Source organism: Bombus flavifrons, chromosome 8 (assembly GCF_040668555.2).
Source record: "Bombus flavifrons isolate JBK064 chromosome 8, iyBomFlav1_principal, whole genome shotgun sequence".
Classification (NCBI taxonomy): domain Eukaryota; kingdom Metazoa; phylum Arthropoda; class Insecta; order Hymenoptera; family Apidae; genus Bombus; species Bombus flavifrons.
In genome coordinates, this window is record NC_138449.1 from 4,362,831 (window position 1) to 4,381,553 (window position 18,723).

At 36.1% G+C, this 18,723-nt stretch overlaps 1 protein-coding gene across 4 annotated transcripts in view; it reads left to right on the forward strand.

The window, feature by feature from the left end:
- smash (smallish) overlaps positions 1-18,723 on the forward strand; it is a 157,362-nt gene that overhangs the window by 130,305 nt on the left and 8,334 nt on the right. For 3 of the 4 annotated variants that reach the window (XM_069119172.1, XM_069119169.1, XM_069119170.1), the window contains exons 2-7: positions 6,401-6,547; positions 8,141-8,329; positions 8,447-8,734; positions 9,005-10,411; positions 11,019-12,032; positions 17,813-18,130. In XM_069119172.1, coding sequence (XP_068975273.1) covers positions 6,500-6,547; positions 8,141-8,329; positions 8,447-8,734; positions 9,005-10,411; positions 11,019-12,032; positions 17,813-18,130 — 3,264 coding nt within the window. In that variant the 5' untranslated portion in view covers positions 6,401-6,499. The remainder of the gene's footprint in view (positions 1-6,400; positions 6,548-8,140; positions 8,330-8,446; positions 8,735-9,004; positions 10,412-11,018; positions 12,033-17,812; positions 18,131-18,723) is intronic. The other variant, XM_069119173.1, reaches the window with a different exon arrangement.

Below are 18,723 nucleotides of genomic sequence, written 5' to 3' on the forward strand. Positions count from 1 at the left end.
TCTTCCTCCTTGTAATCTCTATATTACTGGTACTGTTTGGCAAAATTAATCTTTTGTGGTCGACATATTCTTTTGGCTGTACTACTAACCTACGCCAATAAATATTTACAGTTTAAAGACAAATTTCGAATGCAGCCACTATGGTAATATCCGATCGAAGGATGAAAGGATCACTAATTTTCTAATTCGAATTTCTTATTTCTGTAACTTTGTGGAAAAATCATAAACACACACACACACACACACACACACACACACATATATATATATATATATATATATATATATATATATATTATTTATTATTATTAAACCTTCCATGAATGTATCAGGTACAGAAGTTCGAAAGTTGTGTTGAATTATTCGATTATGGAAAAACTGTATTTCTAACGTAATTTTTATCTTCTTTTGTATTTGTCGTTGAAGAATATATTTTTCGCTATTTGTATTAAACGCTTTGTATTAAATTTGTATAATATTTATAATTAAATTAATATTTGTATAATATTTTGAATACAAATTGTAAAAAATTTGTATTAAAAGTTGATTAAGCGATCGAAGATTTTAAAACTGCGTGACAATACTTGAATAATGCTCGGTTGGTCGTGTGAATCACGTGACTAATAATATCGAGTAATTGGAATCGTGATTTACTAAATTACACGGTTAATTGAGAAACTTCCTCGTAAATTTATAGGGAGTCTGAAATTTCTAACAGACTTTCTTTTCCTAAGGAATATGGAGGATGTTATGGCTTAATCGATAAATTTGTCTTAATCGGTATATCTTGGAAAGTTCATTGAGCTGAAAGAATACAATGATTGTCTGATTGCTGAAGGAGGCCAAGGAGATTCTTAGAATTAATTTTTAAGGACACTGTAATAGGGTGAAAGTTGCTTCTAAGGTATTTGACATATCTAGACGTTAATTACTTGCAATTATAAGTAAATGTGAATTGGCAAATTAGTGCCAGTATCGCGATTGTTTAATTTTTTCTTTCAAGTATCCATGACACATCTGCCTATAGAGTGAAATACTAATCATCTGTAAGCAATTTTAATGTGTTGTAATTGTTGAAAGAACCTAATAACGATTACTTTACACATTTGACACGGTTAAATTTTATGTTTTAATAATATTGTGTGTATTCATGTTTATATGCATTCGGTACATTTTACGTATTTATATTTGCCATAAATATAATCATTCACAGTCTAACAATTATAAAGTTTAAAAAATCGGAGTGCGTAATTTTGACAGACTTGATAATTCCAGTGATAAAACATGTGTCGTTAAATAAACCATGCTTCTTATCTTCGGCTACAAAAATTCTACGTCTACCAGATAAGACGTTTAACCATAACCGTAAAACGCAAACCGTAAACTCGTCACAAATCTATTTTATTCTACTCCTTCCTTCGCGGTAATTGTTAAACAATTTCAACAAAATCTTATCAGTGAGAACATCATTGACGGAAATCGACTCTGAGACAGCAGCACACACAGGAAATATAAATTTCGGAAAGCGTTGCGCGGAACACAAGCGCATCCAATTAACAACATAGAACTGGCGCGAAGATAAACTCTACTGATCACACGAAGATGTTCGGTGTCGATAATATCTTTGCACGTAGCTGAGATTTACGACGATATCAAGTTATACATGTTCTCATTCCTTGGCGAAATGCACCCGGCTATATCGATACATTCTGATTTCCGACGACGTTCTTAACGCCTTTGATCGTTCTCCTCGATTTTGCCAGCGGATACAGAGCGTGTCGTCACCATCATCGTGGTTAGAATTGTCGCCAATTTTCAAACTTCCTTCGACAGTTACGAATATTATTATTTGGTACTGAAAGATCTTTGACTGAACAGTACAGGACAAAAGTACGATAAGTGTGAATATTTGCAATTTTCAAATTTTCAAATCAATGAATTTCGTAAAAAAAGATAATTGAGTAATCAGTATTTTGGATATAAATATTATTCAAGAGGGACCCCGTGATCAAAATTAATAAAAATGACTTGTATTATTGAAATCCTATAATGTACATTTTATAGTAATATATATTTATATAATAAATTTAGGAAGAAGTTATTGCGTACTTTTAAGTAAAAAAGAAATAATATTCTGGAAAAGCCTCACGAGAGTAAACATCCATAAACTTGGTGCACTGCTTCGTTTAAAAATACTCCAGCATGGATTACAAAGTCTATTAACGATCTGTGAGAAGATAAATCGATTTTTCATAGTGATTTCGCATTTTTAATGCTTTCTTTTTGTTCGTAAATTTCCTCAGCCTGAAACCAAAAGTAATTAGATCGACGTTTCCACTTCTGGATGTTTATCGTTTGAACCTTGTGATACTCTGTCTCGTTTTCGTCGTGGAACACAAAAGGATTTATTCTCTGTTAACATTGAATTTTATGGTACAATTGCTACGCTATACCGAGAAACTTTTACGGGCAACAGAATCATCCATGCATTCAACGAATTGGATCCATTGGATCGTGAAGAACAAAACGTCGAACGATGGAATTTACCTCTCCGACCAGCTACCGTGGTTACACAATTTTCAGTGGGAAATGAAAATTCTTTGGAATGGACCAAATGAAGGAAAACAGTTGTAAACCAACTTATACATCAAATGAAAAAGCTAGACTTTCCAGTTTCACCGTTTTCTTCAATTTCATATTTTACAATAGAAAAAGATATTATAATGTAATTAATGATGTATTAATTTATTATGAAAATATAATATTGTACTACATGTATTTAATATTATAAAATAATTAATTAATTATGAGAAAGTAAAAGATAAGCTAAAAGCAATTACAATATTAAATTGAATAGAAAGATAAATTATCGAATATTAGTTCGTATTTCCGTAGAGCTTAAGACTGGAATGTGACGCAAAGTACGGATGGGAAAATTATAATGAAAAAGTGAGAGATTTATGGTGGAAACGTCGATATCATTCCCGAACGAATGAAACAATTAAGGGTGTGGTCGCATTTTTCCATTCCCACAACACACGCTTCTCGTAATGACCACTCCTCTACATGAATAAATAAACTCGCATACGATTACACATGATTTTGCATATTCTGGTTCTCAACGATTAGCGAACCGCTGCTTGAAGCCTATTACCGATTATTCATGGTATGCCTCCTGAGTTTTCTTAATTTCCTGGTTATTACATATTGATCAAGCGTTTTTGCAATTTTCCACCGGACATAATTTGTCATATCAGTAGATTGAAAGGCATTTTCTTTTAATAAATAACTAAGCTTAATACATACAGGTAAAAAGGTATTCCCTTGCGTTGTATATCATCAGTATTGCGTAGATACCTTGTTTCGATTGTGCGTCCGAGTACTATTACGTAAACGTAGTATGAACTGTATTAACTTTATGGAACTCCTTTTGTAATGACTTGCGGAGTATAATTTCATTACTACTTAATTTTCTTATTGTAATAATTTCCGTTATTGTTTTACAACAATGCTTTGATATCCTGTCTTATACTTGTGATTCATTATACTTTTTGGAAAATGTAAAATATTACAAGCTAAAGTTTTGCTTCGTTTCAACATTTTTCCTTTATGAAATATGTTACAATTTTTATTTTCATTGGCTGATGGGATCAAAGTTCGTAACAACAAATATAGTAAGAAATTTTTTCTTCTCGTATCATTTTCTTTTCACCTGATTTTCTTTATTTCTGATCTTTTTACTGATGTAGAACTCGAAGTAGACTCGATTCCTTTTTTCGCGAGACGAAAAATCAACAGCCTTGAAATGCTTTCAGCTGATCGAGAAAGCTGAGGTTGCGTCGGAAATAGAACGTTCGCAACGGATGCATCGTGCAAACATAGCTGCCCTGCAATAATATTTGCTCGTCGAACGATATGTCTAGTGAAATAAGAGCCGGAAGAAATATATTGGCGTACAAAATGATGCTTCTTTATAGAAACTTCATTGCTCTTATCGTAAAAATTTTTGTCTCGACGATTTAAGAAAATAGAAATTAATAGAGCATATATATTGTATAGAATAGAGCATTGATTATTCAAAGCTACTCATGTAAAATAATACAATTTTCCGGAATAATTAAATAGCTTTGTCTTTATATAAAAGAGTATCCTTTATTTTTACATAAAAATGTAACAATTTCTTACCGTTTCTATTCTTGTATCTATCAATCTTTTTCAGGACCATCGTCAATTTTTACATTAATCGGTATTTCAATATTCCATCATTGCTTTGGTCAATGGAGTGTTGTAATAATCAAGGAGTGTTATAATAATGCATTCATGTTGCAAATGAATAATGAGAATAAGATTAAATAAATTCTGATCTCGTTTCATTTCTCTTGCTTGTTATCAATATCGACCGGCTGCTATAAAATCGATGTAGCAAAGGAATCGTTGAAGTCGCTCCTGTTAATTATAGTTTCGATGTTGTCTTGCGTAAATACATGCTAAATTAATCAGTTCATTAGTGGAGCAGGCAAAAGCGACTTTCTGCTCTCTCCTGATAAAATAATCTTTCCTATTGCTTGATTTTCCCGGATCGAACGAATCTTTAATATCGTCCTACGCTGGATCTGAACCAGTTTAACACGATCTCTCCTGTTTTTCTCTTTACTCTCGGTTTATCTTCCCTTCCAAGGGAATTCTGCAACAAGGATTATTTCCCTAGTTTGATCTTCGTCCAGTTTCACGGTGTCCAAATAAAAACTTCAAACATTCCTTTACAGGGTTGCTTGAGGTTCACAATTTAAATCTCTTCGAGTTTCTACCACTTTCCCCCTTCTCTGATCATTCTCTTTTTCATACTAGATAATTAAGCAAATCATCATTATTTTATTGAATACTGTTGATGATCTTAGAGCTCGATACAAGCCCTAAAGCCTGAAACATTTGAGTACTTATTGAAACTTTTTATAAATATATTATACCAAAATATTTTGAAATACATCACGAAACAAATCAGGAAATAAATCACGCATTTCGGATTTGCTTCTTTTACCAATTTAATTACGATACACATATTTCATTACAGACATAATGACATTTCAAAAAGTTTCTTATAGCACACATAATGTTGTACTCTTAAAAATCTTCGAATAGTGATAAATGCTCGAATATTATCTGAAATCACTATATCAGTTTTTATATCGATTTATAACACACAACAAGATATTATCATCTTTCTATGAAGGCTTTCTTCTTTCGTTCTTTTTCATTATCTGGTTTCATGCGCTCGTCTATTGTACCCGGTTGTTTTCATCTCAAGCCTTTCGTCTATTGTAAAGGAGCTCCTTTCAATTTCCATTGTCCACCATCTCGATACTTTGTCCCTTCCGAGTTTTGTCTCTAACCTACAATTGCTCGGTTTTTCTTCGAGACTAATTGCTCTCTTTGTCGCGTACCTTTTTGAGGAATTTATTCCCTTGGTTTCACTCAGCTTTTTTCAATTTCAGTTGAAGAGTCTAAAGAGGTAGCTGGAGAAATATTTCAGTTAAGTATTGTAGTACGTCCCGAATATTTTTCAACAAAATAATCTACACAAGAATTAAAACCAGCAACTTATATTTAGGATAATTCAAAATCAATAAGCTAATTTTCTATAAAAAAAGAATCCAAAATAATCGAGAAATTCACGGTTTATACATTGTGAATGTATTATTCTTGCGCTACATCTATTCATGTTATAAAAATATTTGCAACACAAAAGAGAATTGTTTTGTCATTAATTACAAGATATGACACAAGTATAGTCACTGTTCATGCCTTGTAATAATTATTTATACGTTCTTTAATCTTCATTTCGTCGTAACAAGCTTCTTCCATTTATACTCAGAAAAAATTCTGCTACAATAAAATAATAACCGAACACGCAACACAAGTGTAACATAACACCAGTATAAATACAAAGTAATTTAGAATTCATTGAAATATATATAAAAAATGTATAATCTAAGACTAAGTTATAAATAAATAGTACTATGAAATAGTTCAAAGGTTTGTTCTTATATAACGCTGTGTGAAAATACTTTCTAAAAATATGATTTAGATGTCATGACAATATAGATAGCTCAAGACTTTTGCAGAACGCTATACATATCTGAAAATCCTGGCTCAATAAATAACTACAACCACGTTATTCATCTCCAACCGTGTTCATTCTCACTACCATATCGATTTTACCCTTCGACAATGTCTACGTTCGCCTACCGAACAGCTCCATTCGCCAGCCGCGAAATCAGATAGCATTCAGGAACGTCGCGCCGCGTCGCCGTTTCTCGGATTGAACGGCGTTCTGCCACCGCGAGACGTCCGTTTCCCGTTAGTTCGTCAGTTAATAAGATTTCCTGTTGATCGGTTCCAGGGACGAGGCGTAGGATGGGCCCGACCGCGCGAGCAGTCGTCCTACACTGAAGAGGAGGAGCTCCCCTAAAGAAGAGAGAGAAGGAGGAAGGAACGAAGGATGCCTGCCTCGCAGACCGCCGCCACAGAGCGGCGAAACGAGAGGATGGTGAGTATATATCCTTTCTACGGTTGTCGTTTCCGCAGTAAACGACCGACAAAAAAACGTTGGGGGTGGTGAGATGAATGCTTTAGGAAATAGCATTCCATTTTCTCTTGATGAAGGCACAAATGGGAGTGTCAAGATTTTTTTTTCCTACTTAGTTTCGAATAAAGTAGAAAATTGTAAACTTAGTGGAGGATTGGACGTGTTCACGTGTTCGAATTGAAAGGCTTTCCTAAATTTCTTAATTATTTAAATTATAATCCGTCTAACAAAACAAATTAATAAAGGAGGTCAAGACGTGATTGCTATGACTGTAGCTATTGGCTGTCGATTAGTGATACTAGCGATATTATACTGAAGATATTCGATTGTTACTAGTCGGCAGCTAATAGTTGCAGTCGTAACAATCACGGTTTGTTTATCTTTACTGACTCGTCTCGTTCAACGAAATATAAAAATGTTCCTGTTTTGTATTTTTATAAATACAATTCGAGAAAATATAATTAGAGATTTGTTATGGGATTATTTCGTGTCACATTTTTATCTAAAAGAATATAGAATAAATGTTAAAAAAGGAAATATGGTGTTATAAATTGTATACTTTAAAAAATGAGAGAAACTATTATAAACATTATTTTTTATTAACGGTATTTGATGATTTCAAAAAATATAAGTTTCATTAACTATAGTATTATTATGTATGGTATTAAAAAAGTGATAATTTAGAAAGAAAGGTATTTTAACGCGTCGCGCTCAAATACGAAAAAAGCTGTACACGAGTTAAAAACCAGTAATTAAAACATCACTTCTAACGTTCACATCGGATTCATAGCATATGAAAGAGTTAAACAGACAAAGGAACACAATTTTCCGAGAGTCCGCTCGACAATCTCCAACTGCCGCACAGCGGATCGCAACGATGTTCGCTTCTGAAAAGCCTTCGTACCATAGGAGCGTGATTCCGCTTCCGGTTAGTCAACGACGCCGTAACAACCGTTTTTGCTTGGCTATCGACTTTAAACTAGAAACTGATTACTTTTCCCCTTCTATGCTATGTATTTTTATTTTTGTTCTTATTATACACTTCCGCTCTCCTTTCATCTCTTTTATCTTCTACTTAATATCCTTCCCCATCATTTCTTAAGAGTTTAGATAATTTTTCGAAAACTTTGCAGTTAATTCAAATTAATTAATGTGCAATAAAGATTTTCGTTAATTTTGAAAATTATTTCATTATTATAGTAATACTTATTAATTTTAAGAGTCACTTAATTATTATTTTATTCCATAAAATTGATTACATCCATATATCTATATAAGTATTTCTGTCTTCGTCTCGTCACCATATGCTTTCCTTCACTCATCGATCAATGACCCGATTTGATTCACTCTTTCTGAAGTGATCCTTGAAATGATGATCGGTCGTTGCACTTTATAAGGGCTACACCCCCTTGTTCAAGAAACTTCTATGGTTAAGCAAGTTTCAGGCGTGTTCGTCACCTGAAAACTGAACGTTTTTCTCGTTAAATTTGGATTTTTCTTAGAAATTTTTATAAAATTCGAAAACAAATATATTTAGTATATTTATTATTTCAGATCACACACGAGCCGCCAAAATTAAAAACGACCTTGAAAACGCCTCCTAAGCAAGCGACCAACCCTCTTCAGTTTGTTAAAGTTGGACCATGCTCTTTATATCGTACAGCTCAAGAACAATTGCAAAAAGTTCAGGAAGTGAAGAAAATAAAACAAGAAGTTCGCGATGATCCCGAGGATTGGCAATCGGTAAGATCATTTCTTAATAAAAACAAAGAATGAAAATGCCTACACTAAGAATGAAGATTTATTGGATATTTTCAAATATCTTTAAGTATTAAATCATTACTTCTATGGTGTGTTCAGAATCTGGACAATTGGAAGAGTAGTCGAAGGAAGCGTCAGGAACACATCATTGAGCGTGTGGTCGAGGTTAAGAAACTCGAACTGGAGGAACACGATCGACAGCGTCGTCGGAGCAAGACTTTCTCAGAAATGATGGAAGAGAGAGGCAGTAGGGGTCGAAAACTGAGCATCAGCTTGGCCATGTACCACGAGGAAGATGCCAATGATCTGAGTGACCTTGGTATAGGAACCAGCAGCGGAAAGAGCTCGGTTAGCGGCGATACGCACGATGACACGCACAGTGTCTTGGTAAAAATTATATATTTATCAATATTATATAAAATACAATTCAACTTTGTATCTCTGATTTAAAAAAAAATATAAAAAATGCTTCTAATCAATATTTATCTAGCTGCATCTCGTTCGTAAGTGTTAGGACATTTATAAAAACTTCAGTGAAGAAAGAATTTAGCCTGACTAAAAAGCAATTTTCCTCAATGCGAACATTCTCGCAGCCTACTCTTTACAATAATTACTCTTATTTCCACATAAAACCAAAAACTCTACAAACATTTCCAGAGCGACAGAGATAGTGAAATAGAGAAGAATCACTCGGACGTGGACAACGTGGCAAGTGAGAGCGTGATCCACAATGATATCACGACATCATCAGCGACCACAACGACGTCAGCGACAACGACGACGACGATGACGAAGAAACCATTCGGGAACGGGTTTCACAGCAGCAACCATAGTCACAACAATCAGGAGTACGATTCAGCGACAACAGCGACGATCAGCTCCCCAGAACCAGAGGAATATACGTACGAGGGTGCGATTCGCGGTTACGTGTCTCGAGTGTCTCAAAATATACCAAGGCGATCATTGGTCAACCTGGACTCAAAACTCGACAGCACCAAGACATCAACGAATGGTTCAAAGACGAGTTTAAACGACGAAGGTAAATCCACCATACCGGTGGTGAAGGTCGATATCCTGAAGAGGCGAGAGATCTTCGAGAAAGCTTCGCAAAAGAACAACGAGAACAAAACGAACAGGCTCTCCGGAGATTTTACTGGTACGAAATCTATCAAGGAACGACTATCGAACCTAGAAAAACAGAAACACGAGTCGGAGCATATCGACAAAATCGCGAATAAAGCGTTAAACAGACTGTCCGGTGACATGAGCTCAATCCGTGAAAGATTATCTCATCTGGAGAAGCAGACATCGGAAAGAGAGAACAAAAGTTCTGCGTATCGTAAACTGAGCACCGAAGAATTGGAGACAGTCAGACCGCTACGGGATAGATTGTCCACTTTGGAAAAATACAGTAGCAGCGACGAGTCATCGGCACCTGGCAGTACCGCTCACGAGTTACGACACAATGGCGAGCTGTCCGCCAGATCGATAAAGGATCGTTTGAGCGCCTTGGACGCGGCCAGGAGCAAAGAATCAGCCGATAAGAGATCATCTACCGTTGGAAAGCACTCGTTGTGCTTCCGGGATCAAGAGAACAGAATCGATACCTCGACTCCTAGTGAGAGAAGCTCGTCGCCTGACTCAGAGTATCGCGTGCCAAGAGCCGCCTTCCATAGAAGCCTGGATTCTCTGGACGCGGACGCTTCCAGCGGTCCCGACACATTTGAAAGAGTGCAAAGCTTGGAGGAACTTGATTACGGCAGACGTTATCCGGCGTCGTCGTCATCCGCCGAATTGTTAAACGATACCGATCGCGAGGATTCAGGGATCCACACGGCTGACGTCAGCTGCTCCGTGAGTCAAGCGGACGAACCAGTCGATGAAGACATCGTGCACGCTAGCACGATTATCGAGCGACAGGAGGTGATCGAGGAGAAACCGGAGGAACCTCGCGACGTCGAGACAACGCACGTAACTGTTGTTGAACAGCAAAGCGCCGCTGTATCTGTGAACGAAATCTCGACGACTTCTGCCAGCCAACCTGACGCAGTAGTAACAAAGAAGGTAAGGCGTAACTACGGTGTTGCATGGCGGTTTCTCTACTGGGTAAATCTACTTTTAGTTGTCGTTATATCTACTTGGCTGACGTATGTAAAAGTGAGAGTCTATTGAGTGGGGTACAAGTTGAGTTTGCTTGCCGTTCGCGAAATTTATTTTCTTTACCGAGTATCGAGTAATCGCATAGATGTTAAGATTAAGTATTCGGGTCGGTTTAGGTTGTAAAGGACGGGCGTCAAGTAACATCTCAGTTTAGATTAGAAATTATATCTACCACTATGTTTCACACGTAAATTCGAAAATGAAACGTATACTCTTGTTGAGAAGAATTGCTGCAAAGTAAAGATTATGAATTTTAAATTCCATCCATATTTTAATAAAATCGATTATATATTAGTAGCGTATACTTTCTTCGTCATATGAATATCATGATTTATATTTTATCATTATATTCCGTCATAATTTCAAATGACTTCAAACAAGCTATTACTTGACGACCGCACCTGAAACATTTTTTAACAATCGTGACTTTGAGTGATAATCTACTATTCTTGTTGTTTGGTAACGGGATGGCAGGTAGTACGATCTATCCAATAACTCTTTGGTTCTCTAGGGTACTGCTGACACTTCTGGGGAACTGTCGACTAACAAATCACAATCGCAGGCACAGATAGAAGTTACTAACCCTAGTACACTTCGTTCCTATCCTGCTACGAGTCGCCCGATCGTGTATCAAAGTCCCAAAGTACCTCCGCGACGATCACCTCCCGATATGCTTCCCAAACCAAAGTTGCCTGACCCCAAAGAACATTTAGAAACTAAAACAGATTCTCTGCCCGCTAAAAAATCGAACTCTGTCGCGTGCAGCAGCAAACTTTGCGTGAACGAGCAGGATCCGAAATTCGGTGTCGACGAAAAGGTTCAGGATGCCTCAAAGGAGGATTCAACCAAAGTCACGGCTTCGTCTCCAGTACCATTAGACTCTACCGTTATAGACACTTGTTCATTGTCACTTGTTAGAGTGGCAGCCGTTCCAACGAACCTTCAATTAGAGTCTAACGCTACCTCAGCTTCGAACTGTATCGCGAAAGAAGTTCCAAAAACTATAACGACGCCAGTCACGTCTCCACGGGCAGCATCAAAGATTCCCACTCCGCTTCCTCGAAAAACGATAGGCACTAAATCATCCCCCACCAGTTCTACCTCCTCTTTGAGTCCGCCCATTTCACCATCCTCCTCTAAAACACCATCATTAAAAGCTAGAACGTCAAACGTTAAGAGTCCAACCAATCAGTTGTCTTATCCGCAATTTCCAAAAGCATCAGAGATACCAATCCCCGTTGGTTCTAATGTATCATGTAACTCGAATATTCCCCTGTCACCATCCTCGAATCTCGAACAAACACCATTGACATCCTTCAGCACGAAACATATCTCGTCCCCAACGTTCAGCACGAAACACCAGGTGACGGTGGGTGAAGAGACACTGCCTGCAGAAAAACGCCGAACGGTGATGGAAATTTGCGAAAAGGTGGTGGTACCTCAGGGCAAGACACCTACCACATCTCCAGTGACGCCATTCATCACCGTGGATCGCGTCAATGAGAAGCCGAGCTCAGCGACTGAGGTTAGGATCGATCAGCAATCTAGCAGCCCCTCGAGAAAGTCTTAAAAGAGGAAACGAGAAAATTCGTTCGTCTTTATGACTATCCTCGCGTAGCACTATTGTCTCTATCTCGCCCTTATCGTTAGACCTAGCTTCGTCTAACTTCCATTTAGATTTTGTACATAAGAATGGGCTTTAGAATCGGGCGTTCAAGTGGCGGGAATCGTTACACGACCGCTTATCGATAATTAAAGAGAAAAGCGAAAGGTTTCAGAGATTATTCGGAGTTTGAAACTACGAAACAGTAAAAAAGAGTTTCTAACGAATGTTACTCTCATGAGCTTATATCGTATCTAGCTGAACAATTCCATTATCGTGCCTCGATCGTTTCTATGGTAACTATTCATATACATATGATATACACTATATGAAGTAATCGTTTAAAACAGAACGCGTTTTCATTCGATGAAATACTGGGAAGTCGTATTCGCGTCTGGGATTTATCAAGATCAGGAAACTGAATCCTGCCACTTAGAACTCCCGGATAATATTAACCCGTCTTCGCCTATCGCTTCCACACGTATTTATTATCCGCCATTACGCACAAATCTCGCTGGAAACGAAGGCGTGAGACCATAGTTAACGATGTAAATAGACGACGCAGGAGCAAAACGTATATAATAACCCCCCAGTATCGAGTAGAATTAGATCAGGTAACCAGAAACATGTACTAGCCGGAGGTAAACGTTGTACTAATTCGTACAAACGTCGATAATCGTGGAAAACGTAGTGGCTTAATCAAACAGGGAATACATTTTGGACCTAAATACCGATGCCTAAATGCGATCGATCGCTGTCGTAACAAAAATCGTAAAATGTTCTAAGCGATAAAAAAATTTTGGTATGGCTCTAAACAGTATTGATGATATTCTTAACATTATTAAACTATTTAATATTATCCATAAAATAAAGAACCAATGGATGAAAACGAATCCTAGATAGGTACTATTTCAAACTATTCTAACACGATAAGAATAAGACTTCGTTTTAGATTAGCTTGTAATCGATCTTAAAATACGACCTGTCGACATTCGGCGCGCACTATATAGTGGATAACGATCGATTGTAACGCTTGGGGGAGGCGTATGCGGTTAATGAAATATAAAATTCAGTGGGCAGAGAAATTTGTCGTGTCGTGTTTCCATCGTAACCAAGGATATACAAATTTCCTTGATAAAGGATTTTGAAGCACGAATGAGTCAAAGTTGCGAAGATTTAAATATCTATCTCTTGACAATATATCAGCCATGAAACATGTGATATTTAATCCATGAAATCTTTCGTAGAAATAAAGAAAATCGACGTATCCATTTTTGCTTCAAACAATCTTGATTTCGCTTCGACGAATACGCGATAATCGTTATCGAATGCCTTTCGAGAGAAACGGTAAACTGCCGAAAAATCAACATTGAATTTAAAGATGTGTAACAGACCGATCAATTTTACCATTGTCTTCGTCACCCTGATTGTTCGAAATAAAACTTGGAAATTCTGCTAAGTATATTCGAAACGTAAATAAAGGGGAAACAGTATAAATTTTCAAACTGTCTGTTCCACTGATTTGTTCACGAAATAACCCAATCGTCGTGCATTTCGAGACTGGGTTTCGATTCATTCGTCAATGAAGGATGAACGTGTGTAAGCCTCATATAGAGCAAGCATCGGACGAACCTCGTCAATCAAGAATCATCTTATCGTCTCCGCGATATACGTGTCATCGGTAAACAACGACGTCGAGCTTTAACGTGCAGTCGCAATCAAGTGACGAACGCGTTCAATGTGCTGTTCTCGTGAACCATGGGTCGAAGATCGGTCAGAGTGACATTTAATTATTACGAAAGGCGTTCATTACTGACCCACGTCACGATAAAAGTGTCCTGAATTGTTACGATTATTCGTTCTACTATATCTTGAGTCACCGCGTACTTCGTTTTTTATGACGTTAATCGATGCATTAAACGAGGTAAGAATTCGTGTGGCATTTCATCTGGTGAAATTTTTTGATCGTTGAGAAAGTTTTTTTGTTGATCATCTGATTTACCCTTTATCCATGCATTGTTTTGACAGTTATTAATACATTTGCACATTTTTTCGTTAGAAATGTCTTTATTCCAAGTAACATTTGTTCCATCACAATTTTTATTACGTTTCTTTATTTTTTTAAATTGTTTTTCTTCGAAACATACGTAAATAAAACGCAATAATTGCGTGAACGTCGATATTTATTTAGCAACACCACTAATTAGTAATATTATTAATATCCAAACAATATTGACCTGTAGTATAAAACCAATCAAAAAAAACCTTTTCCTGTGTGTCACAAAATTACTTTTTCCCACATATATCACCTATTTTTCTTAATTTCGATTTTCCTCTTCGTAAAAGTTTATTGATTGCTTGAATTTTGTGATAAACTTAATGGAAATCGTTTCCATACCCATCCATCTATGGTCGAGAAGAGTAATTATACCAAATGCTAGAAGTTCGTTCCACTTTTTACTAGCTTTGTCTGCCATCATCGTCAACGATCATCGTGTAATTTCAAGCCAGTGTTGTAAATCTAAGATCCGCTACTGTAAAGAGGTAAGACGGTATTTTCGATTGTTCAAGCTAGCGATAAACATTACACGACCATGTGTTTTTCTACCTTCTACGACCGGATATTCAGTTCTATCCCGCTTATCGCTAGTTCTCATATTTGCTATCGATCCGAGATTATGCATGGCTGCAGCTTAATTGATTTTATCAGTTTCCTAGTTTCGTGCCGATCTTCGTTTTCGTATCAACGCAACTCCAATTCTTAACGTGATGTAAAAAGTTTTCCTCAAATGTTAAATAGAAATTCTATCGACTAGAGATTCACATTTGACACTTTTGTGCGCGTTACGTAGAATTTATGCACTTGATCACATTGCGGTTTTTTCATTTATTGTACGATAGTTATTAAAACGGAAATTATTAACAGATAAATTTTATAATTAAACTGTGTAACTGGCATAAAGTTTCTTGGCAATTTACAGCGTGTATTTTAACAACATGATAAAGTATCAGGTCATTCTGAAATACATCCAGAAAGCAACGAAATATGTTGGTAATCAGTTTGCAATTACTAAAGATGTTCTTCTTCGATGACCTAAGCGTGTTAGAGTCTTCCATGTACTGTAAACTCGCCGATCTTTGCACTTTGAAGTAATTATCTCTGTGGCACCGTTCCAAATAGTCGTAAATCGGTATTTTTTCGTGATAAAATCTTTATCGCAGCATTCATTTCGTCGTAAACCAGATGACTTTTTAAACCTTTTGCATTATTTTCAACTATTTATTGATTAGAAAAATCAATTATCAAAATCCTTGATATATTTACATTCAGAAGTTCACATTTTTATTTGTTTCATTTACGGTTCTTTCGCAAGAAAAAACAACTGGGATTAATATGATTGATTGCTGGCTTTCAAGCAGCTCTAAACCGTTTCCTGTTGTACGTTATCTTGACAGGATCGGGATTAAACAAAGCATTTGCTATCAAGATCTCCTATTTTTATCTAATTTCAAAATCTTCAATGAAAATTCCACGTTAGACATTTCAATACGATATATTTCATCTCGAGTTTACTGGAAATTGTATTCGAAGAACGACGTTTACTTTTAAACGTTTGCACGCTTACTTTCATTTTTTACTTTCAATTTCTCTTAAGCTATTTATCTCGAGTCGGATCATTTCCTAAATGATTATACAAAGTTATTAGGGCAATTAAAACGAGTGGTTCTTTTACTCTTTTTCGCGGAATTTCTCGTTTTGGAAGTCATGATTAGTACTTCTCAAATATATTCTTGAGTATAATGTTACATTAGCTTCGTATTATGTTACTGTTAAAGCTTCTTTCCAGATGATCTTCGTCGATAAGCAATGCCGTATTCTTTATTAGGTATGACTGATATTTCATTTAAACATTTCAGTTAAATATTTCGCATTGTACTTTAGAAACCAGTTGAGAACTGAGAATCGAAATAACGAACTTAGTTACGTTTCTACCTGTGCGGTTAGATTTAGATAAACGTTATCATTATTGCCGAAACGTCTTATCTTTGTTTGTTCGCACTTTCTTAGACGATGGTAATAGCACGTGACATCATATTTGCACGAAAACTTACGAAATAATAAACTGCGTACATTTACCGCTTCTTGCCACTGATGCATGCACTATATTTTTATATAACTGCAGTAAAACTCGATTTACGATGACAGAGTCGGGGGACAAAACGGTCTGATAGTTGGGTCAATCGGATAATAAAAGTTTACCAGTACTCCTTTCCTTCGCTGCTTAACATTCGTATAATCAAGATTCGTTTTTTAAATATATTAATGTTATATATATTAATATTAATAAATTAATTATAGTTTTATTAATATAACTGGATTTTGCTGGACTGAAATATGTGAATATTAAGACACAAGCTTTTATTCCTATAAACGATGCATCACATAGCCTGAAATCAGAATCAGATTAGGCATTATGATGACATCAATTCGGATAAATGGAGTTTTACTATAAATATATTTTTAATTCATTATAAAATTTTGCATTAGTAGTGACTATCAGAGTTTTTAATAACATAATATGAAATTTCTTGTTCTCTATTTCCTTTCTTATATTTCTTTTAACCATATATGCACCGATAGTTATATATATGTGTTATGTTTTGAAAATGAATGTTTAAAAGATCTTTACATCTGTTTTAAATTAATATCTTTTTAATTTGTATACATTTAGTTACGAATTTGTTTGTTTGTCATAATTGTTAGTTCTAGCAGAATAACTCATCGTTCTATGTGTGCGCCATTGCACGGATTTCACAAGAAAAAATATTTACGATAGTCATGCATGAACGCTGGTGCATCGGTGTCTATCGAACATGAGAAAAAAAAATAAAGAAGCGAAAAGATACTCTTAGAATGCAAAATAATCTTCCATCCGAAACTGCAGTTGCCTCCGAAGCTGCTGCTCGAAATCCAGTGTTTCTCAAGCTATGTTTTACGCTTGTTTCTCTTAATATCCTCACGATACCAATAAAGAGTAATATCTATTCATATTAGAAGCAACTAAACATTAACATAGACAATATTAATAACAATCTGTATAAAACATCATTTAAAACGAATCAGTTGATAAGATTCAGCTCATGCCTCAAAAAGTTAACAGTGTAAATATAACAGTTTATCTCACTCGGTTAAAAGTTTCACGGGCACATGTTCATAACATGTGGGCAAAAACGATTATCAAATATAGATAAAACTTTATCGGATCACTCGACTATTTTGCCACGAAAAAAATTGTAAAAAAATTTCAGCAAAATTGATGCCATCGCGCGTTTCAAACACTATTCCTTCTATCAATTGAGAACGAATCAATATGGCATAAAGTAGGGTTATTTGGATCAGAATCATTTTCTCGTTTTTTATATTTTCTTTTTGCAACTAAAATACCAATCATGTCACGAATTAATGACATCCCATATAACAACCTTCTGATTATCTTGTGCAAACTTCAACATTGGATTTGAAGGCGTTTGAGACATAACTGTCTCAAATAACCCTATACCTTGCTATATCCACAAAAGAGCCGTGAAAGTTTGAGAAACCCTGGTCGGCGGGTGTAGCACGCCGGTGTTGATTTGCATAGAATGTAGCGTTGCGAAATACGCGTACGGCAGAAGCAATAACGCAGAAATCGTCTCTTCAGGAACCGATCGTTATCGAGAAAGCGGACGACGAGGAGGCAGCGGCGATTCGCCAGTCGAGCCCGCCAGTCGAACACGAAGAGCACGAGGAAAAGGAAGTGACGATGAACGGGAAGATCGAGCAGTACGAGCTACCGGCACGAAACTCGATCAAGGAGTCGATCGACGTGCATGATGTACCTGAAAGCGAACCGTCCGCGAACGTCCCTGTGCCTGTGCCTGAAAGACCGACGACCTTGACCCTCGGAAAACCGGAAATCACCAAGATTGATACGATGAGCCTCCTTAGCCCCGATATGGTATCGCCCATGTCTAAACAGGTAAAGAGATACGATGCTCCTTAACAATCCCTGTTTCGCTGATCCGAATCGATTGGATTGGAGATTGGTAGATGGATCAAGTTAAAAATTTGCATAGAATTGTTCTTTATTCTTGAATCGCGTGGTGTGCTAACTTTCTTTTCTCTTCTTAAAAGTCCGTAGTATTGCTAATGCTAGAACTACCTGTTTGATAGTACGTGAATATTATATGTGAAGATAACGGAAGGGGGCGAGGGGGCACGATAAGTCGCTTTTCTTATTTCTTATAGCAGAATAATTCCAAAATTCAGTGCCTTATCAATTTACTACACGTTACTAAAATTGTCTTTTTATTTGGTTTCAAAGCTAAATTAAATTTACGAAAACTGTAGTTGTAATTTATTTAATTTTGTTAAAAGCTCTGCATATTTTTAATAGTTGTAAAAAAAAAAGGAATTTTGAAATCTGTAACGACAGATTTAGTTGTTCTAATATTAATGAAACAGTGATTGTGATTTGCGAGTTTGTAATGATAATAGTCAACATTTCTGAAATCTATATCTTTGATGTAAATGTTTTTCTCTAGGAGAATCTCGTAACCAAATTTTATGAAA